This window comes from Melanostigma gelatinosum, assembly GCF_949748355.1.
Source record: "Melanostigma gelatinosum genome assembly, chromosome: 11".
In the NCBI taxonomy this organism is placed as follows: domain Eukaryota; kingdom Metazoa; phylum Chordata; class Actinopteri; order Perciformes; family Zoarcidae; genus Melanostigma; species Melanostigma gelatinosum.
In genome coordinates this window covers 25,418,743-25,445,794 of record NC_136644.1, presented here as the reverse complement: position 1 = coordinate 25,445,794, position 27,052 = coordinate 25,418,743, and the positions used below count along the sequence as shown (strand labels likewise).

The 27,052-nt window shown below is 47.6% G+C and overlaps 1 protein-coding gene and 1 long non-coding RNA gene across 3 annotated transcripts; one reads left to right on the top strand and one right to left on the bottom strand.

Annotated features, from left to right (window-relative positions):
* Positions 1-175: 175 nt before the first annotated feature.
* LOC306785211 (hexokinase-1) lies at positions 176-26,499 on the bottom strand. 2 transcript variants are annotated; one of them, XM_079279484.1, is made up of 19 exons: positions 26,477-26,499; positions 21,873-22,038; positions 19,559-19,721; positions 16,781-16,929; positions 15,052-15,171; positions 14,652-14,747; positions 14,098-14,197; positions 13,649-13,832; positions 13,215-13,370; positions 12,863-13,096; positions 11,690-11,994; positions 11,352-11,500; positions 11,040-11,159; positions 10,689-10,784; positions 3,939-4,038; positions 3,432-3,615; positions 3,165-3,320; positions 2,219-2,452; positions 176-1,344 (listed from the first exon to the last, which is right to left on the bottom strand). In XM_079279484.1, exons 2-19 carry the CDS (start codon positions 21,933-21,935, stop codon positions 1,194-1,196), a joined length of 2,760 nt encoding a protein of 919 aa, XP_079135610.1. In that variant the 5' UTR covers positions 21,936-22,038; positions 26,477-26,499; the 3' UTR covers positions 176-1,193. The 2 variants fall into 2 exon arrangements, with proteins under 2 accessions (XP_079135610.1, XP_079135609.1); XM_079279483.1 differs by lacking the exon at positions 26,477-26,499 and having other exon boundaries at positions 21,873-22,251.
* On the top strand, positions 18,290-19,689 carry LOC306785212. Its single transcript, XR_013772395.1, has 3 exons — positions 18,290-18,412; positions 19,162-19,230; positions 19,571-19,689. It is a non-coding gene; the product is annotated as an uncharacterized lncRNA (long non-coding RNA).
* Positions 26,500-27,052: the final 553 nt, after the last annotated feature.

The following is a 27,052-nucleotide window of genomic DNA, read 5'->3' as shown; positions in this document are numbered from 1 at the left end:
TATGTCTCTTAACCACCCCTCCACCTTAAACAGATCTCAGATCTGTAGCCCGTATTGATATTAAAGCTGCGCTACAGACATCAACACCTCAATTAAGCTTAATTCAAAGCTAATTCATCTCCTTTTTAATCGAGTTCCCCTCCAGTGTTACACGCTTAAGAAAGACACACCAGGATTTACTCCACAACAAAATATAATTTAATGAATTCACTTTTCACCGTGTGGACCACAAATCTATATTAATGTAGAAAACAATCAAGGAAAACGAGCCGGTGATCTCCTCCGTCTTAATGTAAGGCATGCAGTCTGCACAGAGCCGGGGACATTGAAAGCTACAGGTAGCCGGACACACTGACGCTCAGCCACAAATGCACACAAAAGCGCTCGTGTAGTATCCGCTCTTTTCTTGGGGCCCAATAAACATTTATTCTTTTGCACAAACAATGAGTAGAAGTGGGATTCATCACAACACCAAAAGTATAGTAGTTCACAAATAGCAACGGGTTTACGCCTAACGCCTCCTCTAGCCTCCCGCCTCTGGAGCAGTAAATGGTACAGTGCTGCTGCGGTACTTTTAACACGCGAGTTACATGGATGGGTACACAAAAAGGTGGTTAGTAGCCAAAGCACATTGCGCGAGCATGTTGCACAGAAATGAGGACGATTTGAGCAGCCGTGACTCAACCCTCTGCAGCGAGCCCTTTCTGGAACTGGTGTTCTGAACCCAGTGGAGCCCCGAGAGACAAGTTTCATCACTCAGTGAGATCGACTTTCATCTGGACGTTACGTTGAAATGCCGCTCTTGTAACTCTCGTATAAAAAGTGCCGACATTTTCCTGTCTATGGTGCAAAATCCTTATGGCGTCTGGGATTCAAAGTGGCCTCAGCTATAGAAATACAATTATATATTTGCCTCCATATAAAATTAGCAACACACAGATATTGCACCGAATGAGTTTAGATTTACCAGTTTACTGACGAGCTGTTGAGGAAAATGTACAAACATGTAAATAATAAACCCTCTGATGTGGTATCAATAAATATTTAGATATTTAATTCCCTATTCATGCAGCATGACTCTCTGGCTGTGTGTGTGGGGGGGGGGGGGGGTAGAGGTGGAGTCACGGCTGCCAATGGGAGATGGAGTTGGGCTGTGCGGTGGGTGACGGTCTTGTGGCGCAGCAGGCGGGTTCTCAGTGCTGCTGCGCGTCCAGCTCTCTCTGGCGGTAGCCCACGGCGGTGATGAGGGCGGCCCCCTTGCCGCTGCCGTCCTCGGATAGCAGGAAGTTGACGTCACATTTTGGGGCGAGCTCCTTCACCGTCTGCTGGAAGATCCGCGAGAAGCTGGAGGGAGAGGAGAGCGACGGGAAACTGTGGTTAGGAGGCAGTTCGCTGCTGTAGTCGAAGACGTGAGACGATGCTTTGTAGGACAAGAAGCAGCAAACGGAGCTCTCAGTTGAGCTTCACAGCGAGGATGAGCAGAGCGAGGGCCTCATGAATGAAGTAGTACAAGGATCACTGAGGATGAACTGAAGTTAAAGGAGCAGTTGTTCGAATGCTTAATAACCCACAGTAGCCCCCTTGATGTACAATGCAACTAAAGTCACAACCTTTTGGGTGCTCTTGTGAAAAGGGGCTGAAAATGCAGCAGCACATTTGGCAAATAACCGGTAGCGACGTACAGGACTGTTAAAAAGCAGTGTGACGTAGAAACGGAGGTAGTAGAATGTAATTGAAACAGTTAAGCACCTAAAAAACAGGCTTCTGAGTTAAAAATAAAACAACATTAACCCCTCCACTATTGCTGCCAAAATATTCTTACAGAAAATGACGCTGCTACCTTCAGCCTGTGAAATGGTGGAAATGATGTCTGCAAAATGCTCGTTTTGTCAAACTAACAGACCAGAGAAATAGGAGCGAATGTTAATATTTAATGAGAAGAAACCAGCAAATGTTTGCTTGATAAATGTACAAATTGTTCTTTTTATATCGACCATCTGAAAGCAATTCATTCACGAATTGCTTCAGCTCCAGTTTTAAGTTTTCTGGTATCGGGGCCGACAATGTTGTGAGTGTGAACAATACAATGAGTGAAGCAGGTGCTATCCACGCTTGATACAAGAAAATAAAAAAGACACCCTTTGCGTCCTGATGAAACTCAATATGATCTGCAGTGTTTGGGAATGAATGAACCCTTCTCTGCTGTCCTGTGTCTTACTGTGGGTGCAGCTTGTAGAGCGTGCCGTCCACGCCCACGGTGACGTCCAGGTGGTCCAGTCCTCTGTTCTCACGGATCTTGTCCACCACAGCGGCCATCCCGGCTCCGCAGATCTGAGCCGCGCGGCGGGACACCGTGCCGCACACCTCCTTGACGATAATACTGTCGTCGCAGGTGCTGTCGAGCCCCAGCTGCTGCAGGATCGCCCTGACCTGCAGCAGCGCCAGACGATCGCTGAGGAGGGAGGAGGGAGGAGGGAGGAGGGAGGAGGGAGGAGGGAGGAGGGAGAGAGGGTGTCAGGGGTCAGCCAACAGCAGGAGAGCCACCGGATACCTCACAGCTGCTCCCAGAGGCTAAGGTGGGCTTACACAGTGTATAAGCTCCAGTCGTCACACTGCGCCCCCTCCTCCTCTCGTACCTGGGTGTGTAACCCCCCCTCGATGCTACTTTTCTGCTGCTTAAGCGTGTGCTGTTATGCGCTTATCCTCTCAACGTTTACCACAAATTCTACCACCAAACGGCCCCAAAAAACGATAGATTCTACCTTTTAATGATGACAATATTTAGTAATGGACACAATAGGCTCAATGTGCCCTAAAGCGTTAGACCCTGAACCCTCAGGGACTCAATAGACGTCGTGTGAGGGCTTGAAATAGTATAAATACGAATGAGACGGCACTTTGCTGCAACTTATCACGTCATCTTGAAAACATACCATTTTATGTACAGTTGTGGGTATTTGTTTTCTACTTTTTACTCCCTGATTTGAACGTTTCAGGCTCTTTCCTCAAGAGATGAGAGGTCAAATACCATGCGCAGTTTTCTTTCAACCGGTAACCCCGTGTTTAACGTCACAAAGCTATGAATTGTGGGTAATTCCCTCAGACAAAGTGTTCATGAAGGGCTATGAATGTCTGCGAGAGAGCCCTCTTAAACCCTCACTCACCTCTCTATCTGTGACAGGAACTTTGTCTCGAAGATGCCCCTGGTCTTCAGCGTCTCCGAGATTTGTCCCCGGAAGAGGAAGCCGCGCTTGGTCATATCGATCAAGATCTGCCTGACGATCTCGCCGAGGTACATGCCGCTGCACATCTTCTCATATCTGACACGCGTAGGAAAGAGACAAATCTTCGTAAGGAGTACGTTTAGGAAACAAAACACCAACTCAACAACACACAAAAGATGTAGTTTGATGCTGGAGGTGCGTCTCCACCTCTGTTTGCCTTCGTTGAGCGAGTTCTCGTCCACCGCCTGGTCGTACTTCGTCCTGATGTCGTCCAGGCAGCCGTTGTCTCCGAACGCTCCCCACTCCATGTTGACGCACATGCGTCCCTCGTTGCCCTCCACCAGCTCGATGTTCTTTGCCTCCTCCATGTAGCAGGCGTTGCTGCCGGTCCCTGAGAGGACAAACGGCGCGTCAACCTCAAAAACCCTCAGCGCCGCCGCCTCGCTAAGACATTTCTAACGGTAGGTCAGTGTTTCCGTTTGCTTCTGCAGATCAATATGAATATATAACAAGAATGTATGTGAGTGTACAAGTTCACTGTCTAATTATTTACCAATTACCTTAAAGAGACAGTTCAGATGTTATGTAGTGTGTGTGTGTGTGTGAGGTTCTCCTCCACAGGCAGGGTTCTACTGCAGTAGATGAGTTTATAGAAACAGACACAATCGTTTTTTGGATTAAAATGTCTTTTCCTTCCTGGCGGTGTTAACTTACCTGCGATCAGTCCCACCTCACAGTTGGGTTCCTCGTACGCACAGGTCATCATCGTGCCCACCGTGTCGTTGACGATGGCAACCACATCCAGCTCAAACTCCTGAGGAGTGAAACCGCAGGTACGATGACACCACATTACACAAATCTCTCAATTCAACATGATGTGCTTTGTGTTTCAATCCAATGTACAAATTAGACCCCCCCACTGCAGACGCACAATCCTCCCCAGGATCTGAAAGTGGTTCTCCAGGTGTTACGACATGCTCTTACAACCGTAACAACACACCGCTTCAGTCCCGCACCGCTTTACCTCTCCGTTAATGACGAACACTCACTGAATACTTACTGGGTTCTCCACCTGAAAGGGTGAAATCGATATAAGAAACTCAAGAGTGATGACGAAAGAAGCACAAAGCCGATAATCAGAACCCAAACATGGATGAGCAGCTGTAGTGTGTATGTTGGGCCATAATAGGTGCCGTTAAGCTGTGGTTTCAAGTGTCTTCATGCTGAGCTTTAATAAAATCAGTCAGAAGGTGTCGGTATGTCAGGATTAGCATGCATCCTGGAGATGGACAGGAACAACGTACGTTGTATTCTTCCCATCTTTACGCATTACATTTGAGCGGTCCGTCAGAGGTTTCCTCTTTCGGCCTGCTGTGTTTCAGCACAGGAAACATCCGGTCGGATCATACAGTGCTGATAAAACGAAAGTTACGGACGTAACTACGGTTCTATGAATCCTGGATGACCGCCAGAGGCAGTGCTTAACACTGGATGTATCCCGTCTCGCGCATGCGCAGGTCGAATATTTATATCAACAAAGTCACGTGTGACCTCGGATGACCACCGTCATCTATAAGTTCCGGTGTCATCCTGAGCTCAGTCCTATGGAATCTTCTCGCGAGTTCACGGGATTCCGAGTGACCAAGAACTCTGGCGGTCATCCAGGATTCATAGAACCGTAGTTACGTCCGTAACTTTCGTTCTATTTCATCCTTACTGACCGCCAGAGGCAGTGCTTAACACTGGATGACTTATACCAAAAGAGTCACGAGGAAGCACAGTAACTACCCCTTATAGCTCCGGCAGAGAAAATTGGCCAAGAACCCTCCCCAGTGGGTGAGGGCCGGCAACGTTAACTCTGTAGTGTTTGGTGAATGTGCTCGGCGATGCCCATGAGGCCGCCGCACATGTATCCCCCACAGGCACACCACTCAGGCTTGCCCTCGGTGTGGAGACACTCTTGGTAGTGACCCTTCACCCCGGATGGCCGAGCGCAGCCGCTCGCCTTGTATGTATCGGCAATGGCCTCCACTATCCAGTGGGACAGGTGCCGTTTTTCCTTTTTCCCTTAAAAAGGAGCACAGCCCTTCTTAGGCTCACCATAACTGACTATGCAGGCGGTGGCTGCCATATAAGCTCTGAGGGCCCACACTGGGCACAGCAGCCTTGACCTCTCCTCTCCCGATGGGGGAGGGGGGGGGGGGGGTCAACTTTGCCAGCTGGATAGGCCGGTTTATATGTGACCGTATCCACCCCCTTGGGAGAAACACTGCCTTAGGCCAGAAAGTGACACCCAAGCCATCTGAGTTCCACCTCAGACATGATTCTTCCACTGATAGGGCATGCAGCTCGCCCCCACATTGAGCTGAATTGACAGCAAGGAGAAAACCGTCTTGCTGATAGCCATCTAGGCTCCGCCTGTGCCAGGGGTTCAAAAGGACAAGCATAAGCTGTCCAGTACCAAGGGTAGGTCCCATGCAGGGGAGACCGGCCCTTATCCAGGAGAGACTGTAGAAACTCAGTACAGCAGGCACGGGCGCTGTACTGGGACCTTGTTCTGAGCCGCACACTAGTCGGAGAACAGCTTCCACCTGTTTCTTGTACTGCAGGCAGGTAGACCGCGCACTGGCATTCAGAATAGTCCGTCAGACTGGTTCTATGCAGCCACTCAGCATCCGGTCGGGCCCTCCCGTGACCCCTAATTGAAGGCGGCAGGGATTGGAATGCCAAATCCGACCCTCTAGTTGCGACAGGAGATCCCTCCTGTCGGGGAAGAACTCTGACAAGCTTACAGCAAAAGCAGAGGGAATGGTGGAAAGGCATAAAGAAGATCCTCTGGCCACGTGTGAGCCAGGGCATCTTGACCCAGAGGGCTGGTCCTCCGTCAGGGAGACCCAGTGGGGGCAGTGGGTCGACACGTCTGGCTGCAGCCGCCACTCTCCCGGTGGAGGCTTGTAACGGAACAGGAAAACCACAACCTTGTTCCATTCTCCTGGTGGGTACATTGCCCACAGGCTGGTCAGGCGAGGGGCCTCCCAAGTCAGAAGGCCACGGTGATCCCCGTAGCAACTTCTGCAGATCTGGTGCCCCATCGATAGTTCATGGGAAATCACAGCAGAGGTGCTGTCCACCGGACAAGCACATGCTTTCCCTTCAACATGGAAGGAAGTGCTCGAGCGCTAGCTCTAGAACCTGGACCTGCGGTCTTTCAGCAGACAACTGCCCCCAGGCTGTCCCGTTCTGTCACCCTGCACCCGCCTTGAGAGGCAGGTAACTGTTGTGACAATCTCCTGGTGGAATGGAACCGAGCCCCTGGGGCTCGGTTCCTGGGACACTGTTCGCCAGATATGCACTCCCTCCATGGGGATAGTGAATAGATGAATAGACACTGTTTCGATAATATTATTGCCCTGTATCTGTGCCACTTGGCATCCAAGTGAAGGCTGTTCAGCCATCCGCACTGGGGCGACAGACAGGCCCTCATAGGGCCACCCTAATGAAGGTTATGCTCTGAGAAGGGCTCAGGTAGCTCCTCTCCATGTTCACCTTGAGGCCTACCGGGCCACGTGAGAGAAGGCGAGCAGTGTCCTGTGGCGCCTGAAGCCGGGACGGCGCCTAGGTCAGCCAGTCGTCTAAGTACGGCAGTATGTTCACGCCCTGCGATTGCAGGGGGAAAGGACAGCAGTAACACACTGTGGACACCCATGGGGAGATGGGAGAGTCCGAATGGAAGCACCCAGGACTGAAAGTTGTGGTGACGCACCATGGGAACAGGCGTCGATAGACGTGCACCACTCTCCCTTGGAAATCCGCTGATGGGAGAAAGAACCCTGACAGCCGGCCTGGAGACATCTCCTGGCACCCCTGCCGGGGGGGACGGGGACGTAAGTAGGGTTGTATAGGTAGCGGTCCGGCCTCTCAGCAGGACGCCGAGGCCTGTTGCGCTACTAGGGTAAGCTGGAGGCTGAGAAACGGCCTTGTGGGCCAAAAATGGGACCCCTAGGTCTGGGGGTGCAGGCATGTCCCTGCAAAGACCAGAGAACTGCTGCCAGGTCTGGCTAGCTCTAACAGTCCGCTGAAGCGCCTGTACAGCAGCTGACTCGAACAGCTCACCAGGCTCCACTGGGACAGTATGGAGGGTCCTCCTACATGTCTCAGATAGGGGTGACTGCGCCAGCCAAACCTGGCGGCGAGTCTGAACCAGGGTGGACATCATCCATCCACGTTCCCTCGATATGAGCGCAAACGCCTGCAATGAAGCATCACTGAGCAGAAGCGTAGAAGTAGCCCGCTGCAGAGAATCTGCGAGGGAAAGCATGAGGTGGGAGAGGGAGTTGTCGATACGGTGCACAGCGCTGCTGTGTCCTAAGCCCTGGATAGCAGGTCATCTTTGACCCGACATTGGGTCGAGGGCACCTGGCATCGGGCCTCAGAGTCTCCTCAGGGGAAACTGATGGACGCCATAGTCGTCGAACTGGCTGGCATACGTGCAAGGCCAGATTTGCCACCTCCTGCATGGTCTGATGTAAGGCGGGAGAGAGCCCTGGTGTCTCCACCATGCACGCAACTCCCTCAGATATTCCTCGGAGGGAGGAACAGAAAAGGTGGTGAGGGCGGGAAGGTGCCTGAAGAAGGCACTCACAGGTGGATGCTCCAGCTGCTGTGTATGCCCGGCGTGCAAGCGCCATACCAATGACCAGGGTAGGTTGGTCTGGATTCAGCTGCCCTGACAGGGGGAGGTAGACCTCCCGCATCAGGTGTTCCACTTCGGCCAGCCTAGCAGACCTTACTGCTCAAGGCGTGATGCCGCAGGTCCTGCCTGGGTTCTCCCTGCTAGGGCAAGAGGTCAGGGCCGTCCTCCGGCTGAAGAGGAGCTATACAGGTCCTACAGCCGGGAGAGTTGAACATGGCCGCGATTCTGGTGGAACCCTTGTCCCACTAGTTTATGCGGAATTCCCAATCAGTCCGAGCGAGAGCGCTCTGCTGAAGGTTGAGAGAACAGGCAAGGGGCAGTCAGTGGCGAGTGATCCTTCGGACACTCTTCCCTTAGCCAGCCGCTGCGGATATTGGTGACCCACCAGTTAGCCTGAGCGAGAGCACTCTGCAACTGCGGAAACAGGTCAGGCAAAGTCCTTATAGTGAGAGGGGCGAGGACACTCTAAGCCCACTCTCTTCACTAAGATAGTTGCTGCAGATATTAGTGTCCCCCCAGTTAGCTTGAGCGAGAGCACTCTGTTACCGTAAAAACGGACAAAACAGACCACAGTCCGTACAGTGAGAGGGGAGCGAGGACACTCTTCACTAAGATAGTTGCTGCCGATATTGGTGTCCCACCAGTTAGCTTGAGCGAGAGCACTCTGCCACTGTGGAAACAGGTCAGGCAAAGTCCTTATAGTGAGAGGGGCGAGGACACTCTTCACTAAACTAGTTGCTGCCGATATTGGTGTCCCACCAGTTAGCTTGAGCGAGAGCACTCTGCTACTGTGAAAAACGGACAAAAAGAACACAGTCCTTACAGTGAGAGGGGAGCGAGGACACTCTTCACTAAGACAGCTGCTGCAGATATTGGTGTCCCACCAGTTAGCTTGAGCGAGAGCACTCTGCTACTGTGAAAACGGACAAAAAAACCCACAGTCCTTACAGTGCGAGGACACTCCACTTGGACAGGCGCTGTAACTCTTGGTGTGCTACCAGTTAGCCTGAGCGAGGGCACTCTGCTAACTGATATCCGCTACCGATATGTCCATAATGTTTACAACAATCAATGGACACACCGAGTATTAGCTTCTAGTTAGCCGGAGCGAACTCGACAGCCGTAATGCGTCAAAACCATCCATGGGCACAACCTCAATGCTGATTTAGTACAACTAGCATTCACCGAGTTAGCCTGAGCGAGCACATTCCGCTAACTGTGATCGTTGTAATGCTACAAAGTTGATGGCCACAGTCCCAGTCTCAGCTTTTGTTTAGCTAGTTTCCCACTGAGTTAACCTGAGCGAGGACGCTCTGTTAACTGTGACAGCTGTAAGGATACAAAGTTGATGGCTACAGCCCCAGTATCAGCTTTGTTTAGCTAGTTTTCCACTGAGTTAACCTGAGCGAGGACGCTCTGTTAACTGTGACAGCCGTAAGGATACAAAGTTGATGGACGCAGTCCCAGTATCAGCTCTGTTTAGCTAGTTTCCCACTGAGTTAACCTGAGCGAGGACGCTCTGTTAACTGTGACAGCTCTGTTAACTGTGACAGCCGTAAGGATACAAAGTTGATGGACGCAGTCCCAGTATCAGCTTTTGTTTTAGCTAGTTTCCCACTGAGTTAACCTGAGCGAGGACGCTCTGTTAACTGTGACAGCTGTAAGGATACAAAGTTGATGGCTACAGCCCCAGTATCAGCTTTGTTTAGCTAGCCAGCTAGCATCCAAGTTAGCCTGAGTGAAGACACTGCTAACTGCGAATTACGTCAGATGTAAAGATTAAATCTCCATGTACACAACGCCAATGCGGACTAGTGTCTCACAAAGTTTGCCTGAGCAGGAACACTCTGCTAACTGTGATAGCCGTAACACTGTGAAGGGCGGGCCGACAGCGTAATTCTACGCTCTCGTTAGCGCGCCACTCGATTACTAGAGCGGAAGCGCTCTGCCAACCGTGGAACAAACAACTGTTATAGAAAACAATGTTAATCGATCTTACCGATTGCTGTCATCACGACTTAGCTGACCCTTATCAGACTGGTGACGACCGATGATAGGGGCGTTCACCAGTCCGGGGCTCGATGTCCGAACGGCGAACACACCGTTCCCTCCGAAGAGGGACAGCTCGTCGCAGCCTTTGGAGGGCGAGAGAACCGCAACTCCGACCGGTAGTCACAAGGCTACAGCGACGAGCTCTAATATGTCTTGATCGTAGACACATCCTTGTTTAAGCTACCATGGTAGCTAACCTGCGACGCGAGAAGAAAAAAAGGACTGAGCTCAGGATGACACCGGAACTTATAGATGACGGTGGTCATCCGAGGTCACACGTGACTTTGTTGATATAAATATTCGACCTGCGCATGCGCGAGACGGGATACATCCAGTGTTAAGCACTGCCTCTGGCGGTCAGTAAGGATGAAATAGAACGCATCGCGCCAAAGGACTTTCATACCCGAGATCACTTCATCCCATTTAAGAACATCGCTACAGAGGTTTGTTGAAAGCCAGTCAGCCAGAGCTTTTGTATGTTGTAGGTCTTTAAAGCAACAATGAGCTACGAAGAGGACAAAACACGTATATATGAAGTCTTTAAGTCCTCAATCAAAAGCAGCAGCTGGAAGTTCGTTTAAGTTTGCAGCTATTGATACTGAACGGTGTAGATGGTCAATTTGACCCCAACCCCAATGAGGTTAAAGGCAACGGACAGAACTGTGGCGATGGCGTAGTTTTAGTAGCGTGATGATCGGATGTACTTCCTGTCTACGTACCTCTTTCCTCTTGATCGCTTCCCGAAGGAGCTCCACCACATTTTCCCCCTCGCAGTCTGTGGCCTTGAATCCTTTGGTCCAGGTTACGAGGATACCCTGCAGAGCACGTACCACTTACTGGGAAATATCCAACAAATACTGTTTGGACAGTACAGCACTCTATTAATAATAACAACAACAAAGGTACGGGGCTGGAGCAGCCTTCCGACTGAAAGGTCAACTCTTGAGCTTCATGCCACCCTTTGCATTGATATTTCTGCTCAGCTCCACCTCTATTTCATGTAATTCTTTGGTCCTTCCTATTTGACAATAAATGTGTGCTATTTCTGAGCTAATCATCGGAGAACATACTGCGTCCAAGCTGGTCTGATGGCAGGGGAAGGAGAAGGTGAAACCCAGCGGCAGGCGAGCGCTCTTCATTCCCATGTAGTCCAGGAAGTCGGAGATGCAGTGCACAATGTGGTCAAAGAGCTGGAGAGACAGACGTGCTTTTAGTGGTTTGTAGATACTGGGAGATATGGTTAGTTTTGCGATCACTCTATTTTCTGTAGAGAGACGAGATGCGTCGTCTAGATTTATAGAGCAATGGGAATATATATATCTGGGGAAAGTAGAGGCTCATCTGCGTCTATGCAGGAAAGACTGTCAGCAGGAGGTCCTTACCTCCTCTCCTGTGCCCTGCATGACTTCTGTCGGAATGGCGTAGATTTTGTTGTGCATCTCCACTGATCGCTTCTTCCCGCTGCGAATCTTGACCAGAAGCACGCGGAAGTTTGTCCCCCCGAGGTCCAGAGCGAGGAAATCTCCGTTCTCTGTGTCACGAGAAAGCATCACGTTTTCAGGTTAAGGCCACGCTACACCCTACAGATAGATGCAGTGATCTATTTATTGGAATCTTAAGTAATTACATTTCAGAAAACGTCAGAAAAATGAAGCATTTATCATTGAAACAAAGGGTCCTTCCCTCCCACCTCTCTGCCTATCGATATATTTCTAGTCACCTGTTCCATCAGGTGTTCTTCGGACAAAAGTGGGCAACATTTTGACCGTGGCTTCCTGGTGGGTGCTCTTCTTGAGGCCTTTTTCCATCTCCTGCCTCATGCGTTTCTTCACTTCCAACAGCTGCGCCTTGGTCAGCCGGAACTCGGCCATAGTCTGCTGAATCTGGCGCGCCTGGTCCGTCAAACGGTACGCCACGGCCGTCACCATGGCCGCACCCTTCGCGCTCCCGCTCTCGGACAGCAGGAAGCGGACGTCCGAGTCCGGCACCAGGCGGCGCACCGTTTTGTGCAGACGGCGGGCGTATCTGTTTCGGAGAGCAGAAGATCTGTGAGAGAGGCTCCATCGGTACCGTCGGTTATATACCTATTTATACTGGTGCTGGGCAAGTTAACGCGTTCATTAATTAACGTCGACAATTATTTTATCGCGCGTTAACGCATTTTTAAAATGTATTATAAAAAAAAAAAGATTTTTTCTTTTTTTTTTAAATTGAAAGACATGAGACATACATATACATAACAAGAGGATGACAACTTCCGGTTTCTTCAGACGAACATCCGGTTTTCAGAATAAGATGCCAACAAAGTATGACTTATATTCACATTAAGTATGAAACGTGCTGCCTGCATCTCGTGAACCAACTGTTATCGCCCTTTTGTTGATACAGCAGTACTTTTGAAATAAAAGTGCGCAATACACTACTTTTGAATTCATTATTGAACTTTGCCATAACAATGCGATTAATCGCAAAACATCCACGCGATTAATCGCGATTAAATATTTGAATCGTTGCCCAGCACTAATTTATACAAAACGGTAATAACTCATTTGATTTTAACTACAGTTTGCTACAGTTTGCTCAGAATCATGAGTTTGGACTTTAAGAAAAATCACGATTTTAGCTGAAACACTAAATCATCCTACCCTACGACCAAATTTGGATTTGTGTGGGAGATTTTCTTTGTGTTTGTGACTGATTTATGGTAAATCTTCCCACCAGTGAAATGAATGCCGGCTGTGCATCCTCTATATTCCTCAGAGGATCTTCTCTGCCTCGTCTTGATCCTTAACCCTCATCTCATTCTAGTTTTTGGAGTGGTATTTAGGCAAACACGTCGGCTAACGTAGATGCATGAGCTCCCAGCTTCCTCTTCTCTTCAAAGAACACTCACTGGGGGTGCATCTTGTAGAGGGACCCGTCGATGCCCACGGTGGTGCGTTGGCGAGCGGCTCCTTTGTTGTCCTTGAGACGAGCGAGGATGCCTCCCAGGGTAGACGCGATCAGATTGGCCGAGCGGAAGGACACGATGGCGCACACGTGCTGCACGGCCAGACAGTCCTCGTCCGAAGGCTCCACCCCGAGCCTCGTCAGGATCTCCATACATTTCTTCAGTCCTTCTTTGCTCCTAAAATGACAAGTATCCCATGTTGTTAAAGATCTCATCCCTGCTGCTGAAGTGAAGCGATGAGCCAACAGATGATCTTTATTCCCATAAGAACAAAACCAGATGACTTTGTACTCACTTTTCAATGGCGGAGACATGTTTTGTGTCGATCTTTTCTTTGGTCAGGAGCTCGGGGGTGATCCGTCCCTCAAACAGCAGCCCCTCTTTGGCCATCTTGACCAGGATGAGTCGAACCAGCTCCCCCATGTACATCCCACTGACCATCTTCTCAAACCTGAGCGGAGAGATGACGTGTCGCGGATACAGTTTGTGTTAGTCTTTTTATTCCATGTTTTACAAAGCATGTACTGGACATGTCACAGCTTGAGGAGTATTCTATGCTGGGCGGGAGTGTCCTACGGTTAAAGAGCTATAAATCCTGAAACGACTCGCAAAATATGGGTTTCTAAACGTCTGACGGTGCCATATCGCACAGGGGTTTCCAGGCGGGGAAGACTATATTTGGTGAAACTCTTTCTTGAATGAATAAAGCTTTGAAGGAAAACATCTCACAGCTGCTTTCCTGGGTTGATGGAGCCCCTGTCGATCTCACGGTCAAACTCTGTGCGGATGTCCTCCAGGGACCCGTCGTCCCCGAAGGCTCCCCACTCCGTGTTGATGCACATGCGGCCTTCGTCTCCTTCCACCTGGTCAATGTGCCGCAGCTCTTCCATGTAGCAGGCATTTGTTCCCGTTCCTGAAAGGATGCAGAGCTGCATGACACGCGTGTCTGTGGAGCTCAGTGGTTGCCAGGGTTGTGGTTAGAGTAACTTTGGCGCCCCCACATGTAGAACTGTGCTTATGGTGCTGAAAGGTGCTTTTGGATTTATGTATTTTTACCTTTCAGCTTTTTTAAAACAGATGTTATGAGCAGCTCGTTTCTCGCCACAGTTGATGCAGCATCGGCCCTCGGTCATCACTTTCATTATCTGCTCTTCCAGGATGCTAGTGTGTGTCTTTACCTATGATGATGCCCACTTCACAGCGCTGGTCGTCAAATCCGCAGGTCATCATGGTGCCGACTGTGTCATTCACCACCGCCATGATGTCCGCCTCATAGTCCTGGGAAAATAAACAAGATTTTGTTGAACTTGAGTAAAAAAATGACTCAATCGATCACTAAGTTTGGACTGAGCAGCCATTTTAAAAAGGTATGCCATCATTGTTGGGACATCATGCTTACGTATTGCATGTTGACTCGTAAAATATGCATCAAACAATAAAACTGTTTTAATAAAACCATATAACTACTCCTGTGTATTGGGGCCATTGATGGTTAAGACAAATAAGGTCACAAATTTGCCATAAAAAACGGAAACATTTTATTTGTGAATTGGGCCCATTTACAAGAAAACTAAAAACCTTTTCTCATAAATTGACCACTTTAATCTCTTATTTTTTGTTAGGAATATGCCCGCCCTCTCCTGGCTCCATGATGTACTCATCTTCTGAACCTTCATGGTCCTGATGCACCGTCGTACATCTTCAAATTGCTCAGTTAAAGAACTGAACTCACCCCTCGTTTCTTGATGGCCTTGTTCAGAAGATTCACAACGTCCATGCCCTCAACGCCGCTGGCTTTGAACTTCTTTGTCCATGTCAGCAGGACGGCCTATAAAACGAGGGACAAGGACGAACTGTAAGTCACAGTCCGACGGCTTGGCAAGTCCAAAATGTCCGTCCATTGCTATTCCAATCACGGCGTCACCCGCCCAACAACACGTCTCTTAAGCCTTCTTCCCAACTGTGTGAGAGCACAGTGACATTAATGCGCTGTACTCCGTCTCCACAAGATCATAGAGCACATCCTCCATTCATGGTTCATCTCGGAACCTCCAGACGTGAAAGAAGGAACTCGCCAAAATATAAAGTACGTCGACGTGTAGCACAGTTAACCCTTTCACGTATTTGTTTACCTCGTCCAGCTTGGTTTGGGCACAGGGGAAGGAGAAGGTAAATCCCACAGGGAGCTTCTTGTCCTTGATCTTTTGCTTCTCCATGAAGTCGCCCAGGCAATCTGCAACATGGGAAAAGAGCTGCAGACAGAAAAGACACGTTTACGCTGCAGAAGATAACACACCACGACCTTTGGCTCACATATTTGACGAACTCTTTACACTTTATAATCAAGAGGTCATGAACTGTTTCGTCATAATTCGTCACTTATAGTTATAGTTGAAACGTTATAAACTTTGTGAAAGTAGGATTTATTTGCAGGACTGGTGCACGACACTGTATTCGTTGTTTTAGCGATGTGTACCTAATAAACTGGCAACTGAGTGTAGATGGTGTCACATTTTTAGGAGGCCAGAAAGACAGACGAAACATCGTCGTTTAACCTCACGGCACTATATATTCATAACTGATATTTACACTTTTTACACTTTTATATTTAGAAAACAACTTATTTTCTTTTGCAGGTTTCACTGCCGAAGGCTGGTTGTGCTTCATATTTATAATTAGGGGCGTGAATCTTTAGGAATCTCACAATTCAGAGGCAAGAGTTTTTATATTTGAAGAAGTTACATACATTTAACATGTTTTTACAAATTTAAAAAATATATTAAACACAGAATAACACCGTGAAACTAGTATTTTGTGTAATTTTTCGACACAATAATATTTGACACAACTTTGACAACAAACCGAAGTTTGTTCCTCGTGTGAAACAAGAAGAACGTTCACGTTCTTGTGACCTAACTTGTGTGATCATCAACAGCACCTGTGTGGTCACTGTAACCCAAACAAGTCTATTCTTTAACCTGACCTCATTAGTTGTGTTGCCTAAACTGAACTGAGTTGTTTCTGGTGAAGACAGAAGTTTATTGTGTAAACAGCGTGTTCATGTGACGAGTGGAAACTGACACGTGTTGCTGGACTTTAGGAGGAAAACTTTCTCGGAGTAACTTTCCGTAGCATATCATGCGATGAGGATACGTTGGGTTACTACCTTCAGTAGCAACGTCTCCGTTCTTTGGTAGAAAATCGAATCTAAATCGCTCTCCGTTAAACCAAACCTCTTTGTTAACAAACCTGTTGAAACAGCTCCTAACATTTTTGGGCAGCTGTCCCCTTGACGTTTCATTAAACAGCATCTGTCTGTGCGAGTCACGGCCTGGACCAATCACACGGCCCCAGGCGGTCTCCGGTGTTGTGATTATCGTGTTACAACACGACCGCCAGCTGTTCCCCACCAGTGCACCGAAGGTCAGCGGCGCTTGTGGCGTCTCCGTCGTGACCCTCGGCGTTATTAAGAGGCTCACGTTACACGTGCCGATCCCCGACCTGACCCCCAGCTTCTATCGCACTAAACCTGGACGTGTTCAGGGGACGCAGTCGAGCTCGCGTCCGCTCAGCGGCTGCCGATGACGGGATGTACTGCGTGTGGACGGGTTACATGTTTACATTCCGTTAAATATGAAACATGTTTAGGAAATAACCACAACGTCAAACACGGATGTGTCCAAACTAAAACATAGAGAGAGACAGGGGGAGAGAGAGAGGGGGGGAGAGAGACAGACTGGGAGAGGGGGGGACAAAGAGAGAGCGAGAGAGGGAGAGAGAGACAGACGGGGGGGAGAGAGAGAGAGACAGAGAGAGAGACAGGGAGACAGACGGGGGAGAGAGAGAGAGAGAGAGGTTTACCTGCGACCCGCTGCCGTGGATGATGTCATCGGGGGTCTCGTAGACCTGGCTCTCCATCTGAACCGGCTGCTTCTTGTCCTGGGTCACTTTGACTCGCAGGATCCTGAAGTTGGACCCCCCGAGGTCCAGAGCAATGAAGTCCCCCTTTTCTGTCACGACACAAATACAGAGACACTTAAAGATTTACAAAAAACCAACAACTTCATTGAAGTGCTTATTACGTGCACGTAGTGACGCAATGTCTCCTTCTGTTGTAGTTTACTGCAGTTTGTCTTTTATGTTTTAAAAACATTTATGTTTACTGTCAACCAAATGATTTACAAATCTGGAACCAGCGTTGATAAATTCGTCAAACCGATTACATTCCAGACCACTTAAGATGCACTTCAGCGTCTCTTCTCCAACAGAACAGAGCAGCCGGATGTCTCCGTGCGGGAAGAACCCGAAACCGAGAAGCTTTCACACAACGTCAGAGTTCATTCTATGATTCACAAACAAACACACAACTTCATAGAGTTACAGATATATTTCACATTATTTTCATGCTAATAATTTGTCAGCGATGTATGAGAAGATGGGTAATTATTACTGACGTTTAAGGCCGCAGCTCTTTATTTGGGTTAATAATGATTAATTCAGGCTTTGTCTGACACTGATCTACAGCCAGTCACAACCAACGAGGCGGATTAAGTATCCTGCAAAGGGACACTGCAGCAGAACACATGATAGTGTGTGTGTGTGTGTGTGTGTGGACGTACAGCCACTGTTGCATTCGGACCTTAATCAGACCTGTGACCTCTTCGGTTACAAGGCATCAGCCTGGACATCCCGCCTCCCTGCAGCACAATGTTCTTCATCCAGTGGCACCGTGACTGAGTGTTTGCTGCATTGTGCCGTTTATCTATTTATCTCTGTGACCTCTGGCATGAGACCGCCGCCGCCGCCTGGCATGTAGAAGTGTTACTGATTTACAGCACAGCCCGCGTCCACTTCATCCACTCTGTCCCACTGTGACCTCATAGGAGTGAGTGACCTCGTAGTTCATACACATGTTTGATCTTCAGTATTTAACGTAATAGTTTCATAACCAGTGTTGAACTAACAGAGACCGGAGACGGCTGTTTACTGTGTTGAGTGTCTTTATCATATACATACATGTAGATATACATACATGTACATATACATGTATGTATATGTACATGTATATTAGTGTATGTATATGTATAGTATAGTTCATTGTCGTCCACCTTTTCTGCTGCTACTGTCGTCCCGCCCGTCACGTCTGTCTTTGCTGATCAGGCTGTCGGATGTTTATTTGTTCATAGTGGTCGCCGTGGCTTCAACCCTGTAAGGGTAAGTTCTAACCCTGACCTTTCTCGTGACCCCTCTGTCCTCATGAGGTTGTTGAAATAGCCTGAGGCTATTTATAACGTGAGGCGGTCAGCGCGGCCTGTTCGCTCTCCACAGTCCGTCTGACACTCCATGTTATATCTGTGCCTTTACTAACCGGGACAAGCCACGCTGGGGAGCAGCATCATCGTCCGCTGTAAAGATCTGATCATCAGATATATCTTGAAATTAAAGTGAGCGTTGTTTCGCTGTAACTTAAGTACAGTAACCCACAGTTAAAAGGTAATGACACGATCATGTTCAGGCTGCAATTCGCCTGTTTTTGCTTTGCCTTTTGTTTTATATAAACCTACTGTGTATTGTTTTATATCTATAGCACTTTCACTGAATTCATATTTTAGTTCTAACTTCTGCATTTTGATACTTTAAGAATAAATTACACAGATTGTGAGCCGTAATCAGAATTTTAATTTCAACGTGACACGATACCGTTTATTAGACGGCTCCTTAAATTGAATTTGAATCAATAAAACTGACATTTCGAGGTCTCCCTCCGACGGTTACAGAGCCCGATCAGGCTGAACTCTTTGGCCTCGGGGGCCTAAAGCAATACTGGTCCGCTGAGTCCAGATCCAGAGCACAACACAGAGAGGCCTGACGATTTCACCACGTCAGCACATTGTTTACTGACGGATAGAAACGCGCTGCTTTAACACTCTTACAGTAGAGTCTGTAGATGCTGTAAAACACAACACGGGCACAAACAGCAGCACTGAGGGCCGTCTGAGGCGGATTACTTTGCTTTTAATGTGATTGAATTTGTCATCCTCACGACAGTGACTTTCATCGTTTGTCATTGTATCAAAACACTATTTGAATTGAACACTTTACTGCATTATGAACTTATGAATAAAAGCCCCATAATTACTTTTGTTACAGTTGATGATACTCATCAGCGTATTCAACTTTGGTCTTTTGAATATATATATATGAATAATAACAGTTTATAATGAGCTTTTTGTACTTTCTAGCTTTGTTTGCTGAGTCAATGGGCTCATTCTGCCAAAGGAACACCAGGAAGTGGAGTCGAGGAATGGCAGGTAATTCAATCTTTAACTAATATTTAACTTCCAGCTGAATATTTCAAACATGACATCCAACAGAATAGTTTACACCAAGATGTCAAAGTGTTGCTCTAAGATGCAACAACGTATTAAATCTACTCCTTTAAAGTGTCTCAGCTCACTATTTATAATGTTTAAAAAAGTATCTTGGACGCAAAACAATCTTAGTTGCATTGTACGTCTACGGGTTAAGTCTTGTCTTTATTTTGGGCAGCAGGAAGCTAGACAATAGGATATATGAGCGCTTGAGTTTCCCAAAACCACACGTGTTGTTGTCACAATGATCTGTTTTTGTAAACCGCACCTGATCCGTCAGGGATGGCCCTGACGAAGGTGGGCAGCATCTTCACGGAGGCGGTGGGACTGGTGTCGCGGCCGAGCCCGTTCTCCATTTCCCTGCGGAACCGGTTCATGATGTCCTTCAACGTCTCATCCGAGAAGCGCATGGAGTACAGGTACTTATCGATCTGAGGAGCAGGGACAGGACACACACACGGTGTTCAAGTTATTAAAAACAAGCTTTACCTGATGTTTTAATGAGGGTAAAGACATAACAATGAAGATAAACCCAGACAGGAGGAATACAGTTTGGGTTTTTCAGGGGAGTTTATGTTGAGTTGAACCACAACCAAATCAGCAACATGACTGATGTTAAATGTTGTTGGTTAACTATCCATGATAGCCGGTTCCCCTCCAATTAGCTTATGCTAATCACTAGCGCTAGTATTCACTCGTGCTAATTGCTAATGCTAATCATAGCATGCTAGTGTTATGATTATGGTTAGGTAACAGTGCTGTAAAGACTCTTATGTTGACAAAAGTACAAACAGTATAAACTTAGAAACATTTGTGGATTTGAGTTTGACATAAAAGGCTGGGATATGTGTATGCTAGCTATTAGCATTAGCGCTAGTTATGTGTATGCTAGCTATTAGCGCTAGGGATTAGCATAAACGAATCACATGCTAATTGAAAGGGTAACGACTACTTGTCACTAATACTCCTCTCCACAGTCTAAAGAGTCGGGAGACATTCGTTTTATAAGGGGGGGGGGGGGGGGGGGGGGTGTTGGCTGCCTCCATATACATTGCTTACCTCCATATCAGCTAATAGCAAAATTCAATTGCAATTCCCAGGATTCAACCAGTAGAAGGCAATCGCTAAGCATATTTATAACACAATATTCAAATACTTTGCACTAAAATGTCAAGATTTGGACCTGAATCCATCAACAACACCACTAAATACCCATATACATTGGTTTTTAGCTGGAGAAAGTGGTTTGGGGGTTTAGTTGCTCTTTTATTAATTGCCTGTGAGGCATGTGTGTTACTGCGGCTGAGTGGTAGCTAGAAAGTCAATAGATTGATTAGCCTCTCAAAAAGACGAATGTAACGTTAATGAAGAGTATTGAATGCAGTTTTTCCAGGAAATCGTGGGAGACAAATCACTTCTTTTTTTTCTATTCCTGTCTTTCTTTGTCGACCTTGTGAGGCTGTGCGCCAAAAATGTAAAATTTGCATCTGCTTCTTTGAAGCTAAAAAAAAAGAATGAGATTGTGTCAATGTATTTATAGCTGCACCATTACATCAAATGGCTAAATTTAGCCCGGAAGATATATTTCCTCTGGGTATTTTGGAATCTCCTCCACTGTTTGAACAGTGCTTGGCTGTTCAACCTGAGTTTGTAAAGAGGCACATCATGGGTCAAAAGGTTTACACTCTTTATTATTATCATTGTGCTAAATCCAGCTTATTCACTGTTATCACACTTCTTTGAGTAAGTTATTTTGGCTGCTGCTGAATTTGCCTACATTTCTTAATGTGCAGTGCAGCAGATGTACACGGTTGGATAACTTTCTTCCTTTCTAATGAGTCACTGTTGTATATCCCACTAACCTACTTCAGCAAAGCCACGTGCACCGACTGCACTGTGACATCACACACGACATCATCGAACTCCCCATTCCCCGCTTCATCTCATCCGACTAGCCCCCCCCCCCTGGGAACATCTCACCGGTCTTTCATCCCATGCAGTGGCTAATTTCCGCTAAACCAAAGGTCAGTTTCTTTACATGACCGGAGGCCGTATTCCAGCTCAGGTTTCATCTGTGTCCTGCTAACCAGTTCATGTCGTCTTTGCCTGAGAGTAACAAGCGAGCGGGCGAGTTAACAGAGGGAAGATGAAACCGGTAGAGAAGAAGAGAGTGAGGCGGAGCAGCAAGAGATCGTGGCGCTCACGACTTTGCCCAGCGGCCCCCCCTCACAGACACCTGTCTTCAGACGTCCTGGCATCCGACGTTCCGGAAGCTCTCCTTAACGAGGGTCCGCCTGCAGCACATCACCAGCATCACCGACCACGGCCCCATTCTCAAGGACATCCGTGTCAAACAATGCTAACCCCCTGAGCAAAGTCAAACGCAATCAAATCCAGATGAGAGTTCATCACGGCCTCCCCCGCCTCTTCCCTCTACTTCCCTATTGCTGCATCCTCCTCTTCCCCCCCGGCCTGACACAGAGGCTCAGTGCTCTGCTGACATGCAGCTACTGCTAACCGGCGTCCATCAGGCTGCTGTCTCCACCCAGCCCTCCACCAGAGGCAGCTTCAATGTCACTCACCTTTTTGAGTTGGTCATCCTTCAACTCTGTGAAGTAGTAGGCCAGAAGCTGAGCCGCTATCATCCTGCCTGCTCGTCCGCCAGGAGCTGTCGGCGAACTACGAGGTGGTTAGAGAGTTAAAGGAGGGGTAGGGAAGGCGTTTCCTCCACGCTGATCCCTCTTTATCCTGAAGTGGAGGAAGGAGCAGAGCTGAGCTGAGCACCGCGATGAGGCAAGGTTAAAAAGAGAGGGGGGGGGGAGAAAAGTCTGGTGAAACAAGCCGTGCCTGCTAGTCTGCGACAGTCGCACACTTGCAGCCTCACACACACACACACAAACTTCAACACACAAACACACACAGAGGCTTGGTTTGACTGTGTCTCCTCCCTCTGAGCTGCTAGCTGCCTGTTAGCTCTGGGGGAGATGCAGCAGCTCTCCACACTGGAATGCTATGCCCTACCCCCACAGACGGCCCGATTGGCTGAGCTGGGGACGGAGCGGAAGGAGGGCGTTTCTCCTACGGCAGCAAGGGAGTGATAATAAGGGAAAGAGGAAGAGGAGGAGGAGGAGGAGGAGGGGGAGGGCTGTGAATCAGGAAGCTGCCCCTGCATGATAACCTGCCTGTCTCCTCCCAGAGAGCCACAGACGCGTACGTGCAGAGGAGCAAGGCAATGATGTCATCCCCCTCTTACCAGCTGCGTCACACACACACACACACACACACACACACACACACACACACACACACACACACAGACGTGCGCAGCATCAGCTACGCGGATGAAGGTCATCAGATACAAGCCGTGTCATCCGACCACCTCTCAACAGCTCCGCACATTCTACAGTTATCTCCTGCAACACTCTCGCCTCCCACGGACACTGGTGCCATGTTCCCTTCAACGAGGCACCCAAAGATGCGCTGGACAACTCGTGTGTCTGCTTCATTGCTTGAAATGTAGCTTGATCAGTACAATATCCTTTAAATGTACACCTGGGGGCAGCCAAACGATGGTGAACTAGTTTAGATAAACTAGAATATGGCTTCAGCATTTCTAATGGATTGCCCTGTACGTAGTTTAAAAACTATAGATGCCGACTAAATGTTGTGTATTTATCTCGGTCTTAGCCTCTTGGCACTGAAACCAATATTTTACTGCATGTTTGTTACATCCTAATATCAAAGTTACAGATTTACATCTTACTTTTGCGTTGGAATCCTTTAAGTGGGCGCTTGGGCCATGAACAGAACCCAATATTTGGCGATTCGTCCCCGTTTTAACTTTACTTATTTTCATCCTAATATGTACGTCTGCTGAATTGATTTGATTTAAATTGAAGTAATATGAGGGCAATCCAGTAAATTGCTATAATATCAGTAATGTGAAGTATGTGAAGAGTTGCACAAATCTAACAAACAAAGCAAAACAAGCTTTGTGAAGTTTTGACATAAGTTATGTATTCTAACTTTGCTTCAGTACCGGACCTCTGAGTGTGTGACGCTTGTTCCGTTCTGCAGGTAATTCAATTACATTCAGTTGCAGCTGCAGGTGTGAATGAGTGACCGATTAAAGGATTAGAGCGCTCCTATTAAAGCGAGCAGAGCTCTGGGCCTCTAGAGACTGATTGCATTTCACTCTTTAGTTCACGTTTTTCATCTGCTGCCAGTGTTCATGTCCATCACTAGCTTTTGGATCAGGGATCTTGATCCCGGCTAACTTTGTTAGAGAAACTGTTTTGTTAGACTTTGGGGTGATCACTAAAATGACCTCTTACGGGTTTCTAAAACCTTTAAAGGTTTATTGCTTTGCTTGCAACCAAACTCACCTCTGTACGTCTCTATAACAGAATAGCAGCTATGAATCCTTTTCTCCCCGTTATAGTAGGAAGTATCGCACTCAAGATATGTTTTAGAAAGGAGACAGAAGCACTGCTGTGCAGTTGAATCCTGTACTCCAACAGATTAGCTAGAAGCTAACGAGACAATACGCACCCCTTCACCTGCTCAACTGTGTTTTGTCTGCAGTTAATTGGATGCATTATGGGAAATATCTTCTGTTTTTAAACTGTGAAACACTTTAAATGACGTTCCCTGTTTGAATTGCTGATTAAGCCTGATGCAACTACTGTCAGCATTGCTATACATAGTCAGAGACAACCCCCCCCCCCCCCCGGTGCAGCTCATCTACGTCACCACGCTCTTCGTGAAATGACCCGTGTCTGCTGACTCAGTGACGAGCCTGTGACGTCACTGAACCGCTGTGATTTCGGACTTCCCTCCATGATTCAGCTTCATCCTGCCGACAATCCTCCCCCTCCACCTCCACCTCCCCCTCCGTCTCCGTCTCATCTCCTGCCGGCTGCAGCCACGAGTCAATGAGTGCATGAATAAAAGAAGATTGTCCCGCCCACCCCACCCCACCCCCGGTGAGGAGGGAGGGCTTAGCCGTCATTCACTCCCCTCTGAAGCAGAAAATCCTTCCTGGTGTCATGGCTGCTTCAGGGTGACATTCTCCAGTGACCTTTTTATTTGTAGTTCATTCAGTGTCATAACATTTGACTGACTTTAATTGGAGTTAAAATGCGGAGGATTCAGCTTCTCAACTTGCTGCTTTTCTGTATTTCAACATGTAACATGTATCTAGGTTTTTGAGTGTTGGTCGGTATTTGATGTCCTCACCTTTACAATCTGACCAATTTTCTGACGCAAACAATTAATCAGTTATATAAACGAATATAAACGATATTGAAAAGAAGCGTCAGTTGCAGCCGTAGCTGCGGAGAGCCATGCAAGTGTGTCGGCAGTGTTTATTTTAAACATTCTGTTTAAAGAGTTGAATCAGACAAGCTTTCCCTTCATAGCAATGCTTGATATCCTTTTCACCGGCATTCCAGGTGTGACCCCTGCATAGGAAATGTCAGGGAACTAAATTAGCGTCATCTGACGAGACCAGTGCAAGATCCAAGATGGCCGCCCCCTGCTGCTAGATTGTACACAAACTTTCCCCACAAAATAAATCCCCTTTCTGTTCAAATTCAACTGGAATAACACAATCATTGAGGATTTTATCGACGAACATTTCAACCGTATTTTCACCACGGCCGACACGAAAATGGGACAAGACGATGACAACCTCGCCTCCACACCAAACAACCAGAGATGCCGACAATCCGACTCCATCTGATCCTCCCCGGACAAATCATGCTGTACAGACGTTGGGGACATTTTCCTTTCAATCGACAAAGTCTCCGGACGAGACGCAGAAATAGCTCTCGAGCTGCTCCACGGAGAATTCCAGCAGCTCCACGAAAGCCTCAAATTCAGCCAAGTACAAATATCCACACGAACCAAGGAAAAGAAATCCCTCCAACACACCGTGACTTCCCTCACAACTCAGTCACATGAAAGAAACCGTACTCGATCTACATGAGACAATCTTTTTCCGGTACCCAAGAGCGGACACAAGACGACAACCCAGAACAGCTGATTTCATGACCACTCACCTGAAAATCTCCCCGGACACAGCTGAGGACATTACGTTCCACTGAGTACACCTCATCAGCCCAATAAAAGCCTGCCAACAAACACCTATGCCCTGTCGTTGCGAAACACTTCAAAAGACGTCACGGCAGACAACTGAAATACACGGACTATGGACTCAGCGACCAATTTCCCCCAAGAAATCCTCGACAGAAGCAAACTAGTATTCTCAATCGGAAACCAAAACATGCAAGCAGGTTAGAAAAGCAGTCATCTGAGTCGATAAGTTGTACGAACTCCACCCTGCACAATCTCTCTCTCTATCAACGCCCCCAATCCGCCCATAGCTACAAGTCTGACAGCCAGGTGGACATTCAGCACAATCTCACCGACTGAATACACCCCCAACTGGAGCAATCCTGACTTTTTAATCATTAGAAAACCACTACATTTTTCATCCTGGACCATTAGAGGCATCACACACATCTTCCATAATAATACCATGGTCTCATTGCCTTATTTGGTCCAGAAGTAGGACATCAGGGAGAATCACCTCCTTAGAATATTTACAGATTAAATCCTCTATTCAGACTAAAAGACAACATTAAATCATTTAATTCAGATCTTCTCCCTCTGTCGTCAGACCTGTTTAACATCACTACACAAAATAAACTACGAGCCACAATCTTCAAGATAATCTCCCTCCCTTTAAATTTATGGCACAAGACCTAGAAATCCTCCCCAGTGCCGACTTCTGGAACCAAACCTGCAAAGAACATCTTCTCTATATCCTCCAACAGAAACATGCAAAAATACAAGGTTCTTCACAGAATACACCACACAGATACTTTGTCAACAATGCTGATGTTTGGCGTCATTCGGCTGCGTTCGGATGAGTTTACAATACTTCGACTGGGAGGACGACATATGAAAATAGTCACCTGCCAATAACCCTTCACTTTAATGTTATTTTAAAGTTCTTGCCCTTTTTTCAAAGGGTGGCATGAATATCCAAACCAATGGCCATGCAGACCAGGCCAGTAGATGTGAAGATATCCTGCTGATGATCAGTGTGTCGGACTGATGAGTGGAGCAAATGACAAACCGTCCTAACGTGCAACTGGCATAAAGAAAGAGATCTACTGACCTATTCGTTCTCCAGTGACAATATGATGGAGCTTCTCCTCATTACGAACAAGTAGAAAAACAAAAGCATGTTTGAAACGCTGGCAGCTGGTAACACTCAAACAGTCTGAAGGTCCAAGTGAACGTGAACTCCCTGCTCATCGTGTCATCATGCTCCAATAATCTCCTTTATTCGCACTGCAGCCATGCTGCGTACCGGGGCCAGGGAGAGGAAGGAGACGGGAATCCAGCAGGAGACCACACACACACACACACACACACACACACACACACAGAGGGGTTGGATAAAGTAACGAGAGAACTTTCTAACAATACAGCAGCACTGCAAATAAACTAGTTGAACCTCGAAGTGTTTGGATTTTAGAGGACAGACTCAACTTCGTCCTCATTTTTGGGGAATTCTCCCGCTGAGGGTATTTTTCAGTCGGCCTGCTGTGAGCATGGTCGGCAGTGAAAATAAAATGCCAAAATGCCACCCAGAGTCTGGGTGAGAGGGTGAAGCAACAATTACTGGCACACACTGCTCTCTCTCCCAGTACAACGGGATCTAGTCCTGTGGTGCTCAAAGCTCTGAAAA

Coding starts and splice junctions, on each gene's coding strand:
- LOC306785211 (XM_079279484.1), bottom strand. CDS start 21,935: ATGATAGCGGCTCAGCTTCTGGCCTACTACTTCACAGAGTTGAAGGAT. Junction 19,722..21,872: donor AGGATGACCAACTCAAAAAG/GTGAGTGACATT, acceptor CCTGCTCCTCAG/ATCGATAAGTACCTGTACTC. Junction 1,345..2,218: donor CTCTACAAGCTGCACCCACA/GTAAGACACAGG, acceptor CTCTCCCTCCAG/CTTCTCGCGGATCTTCCAGC.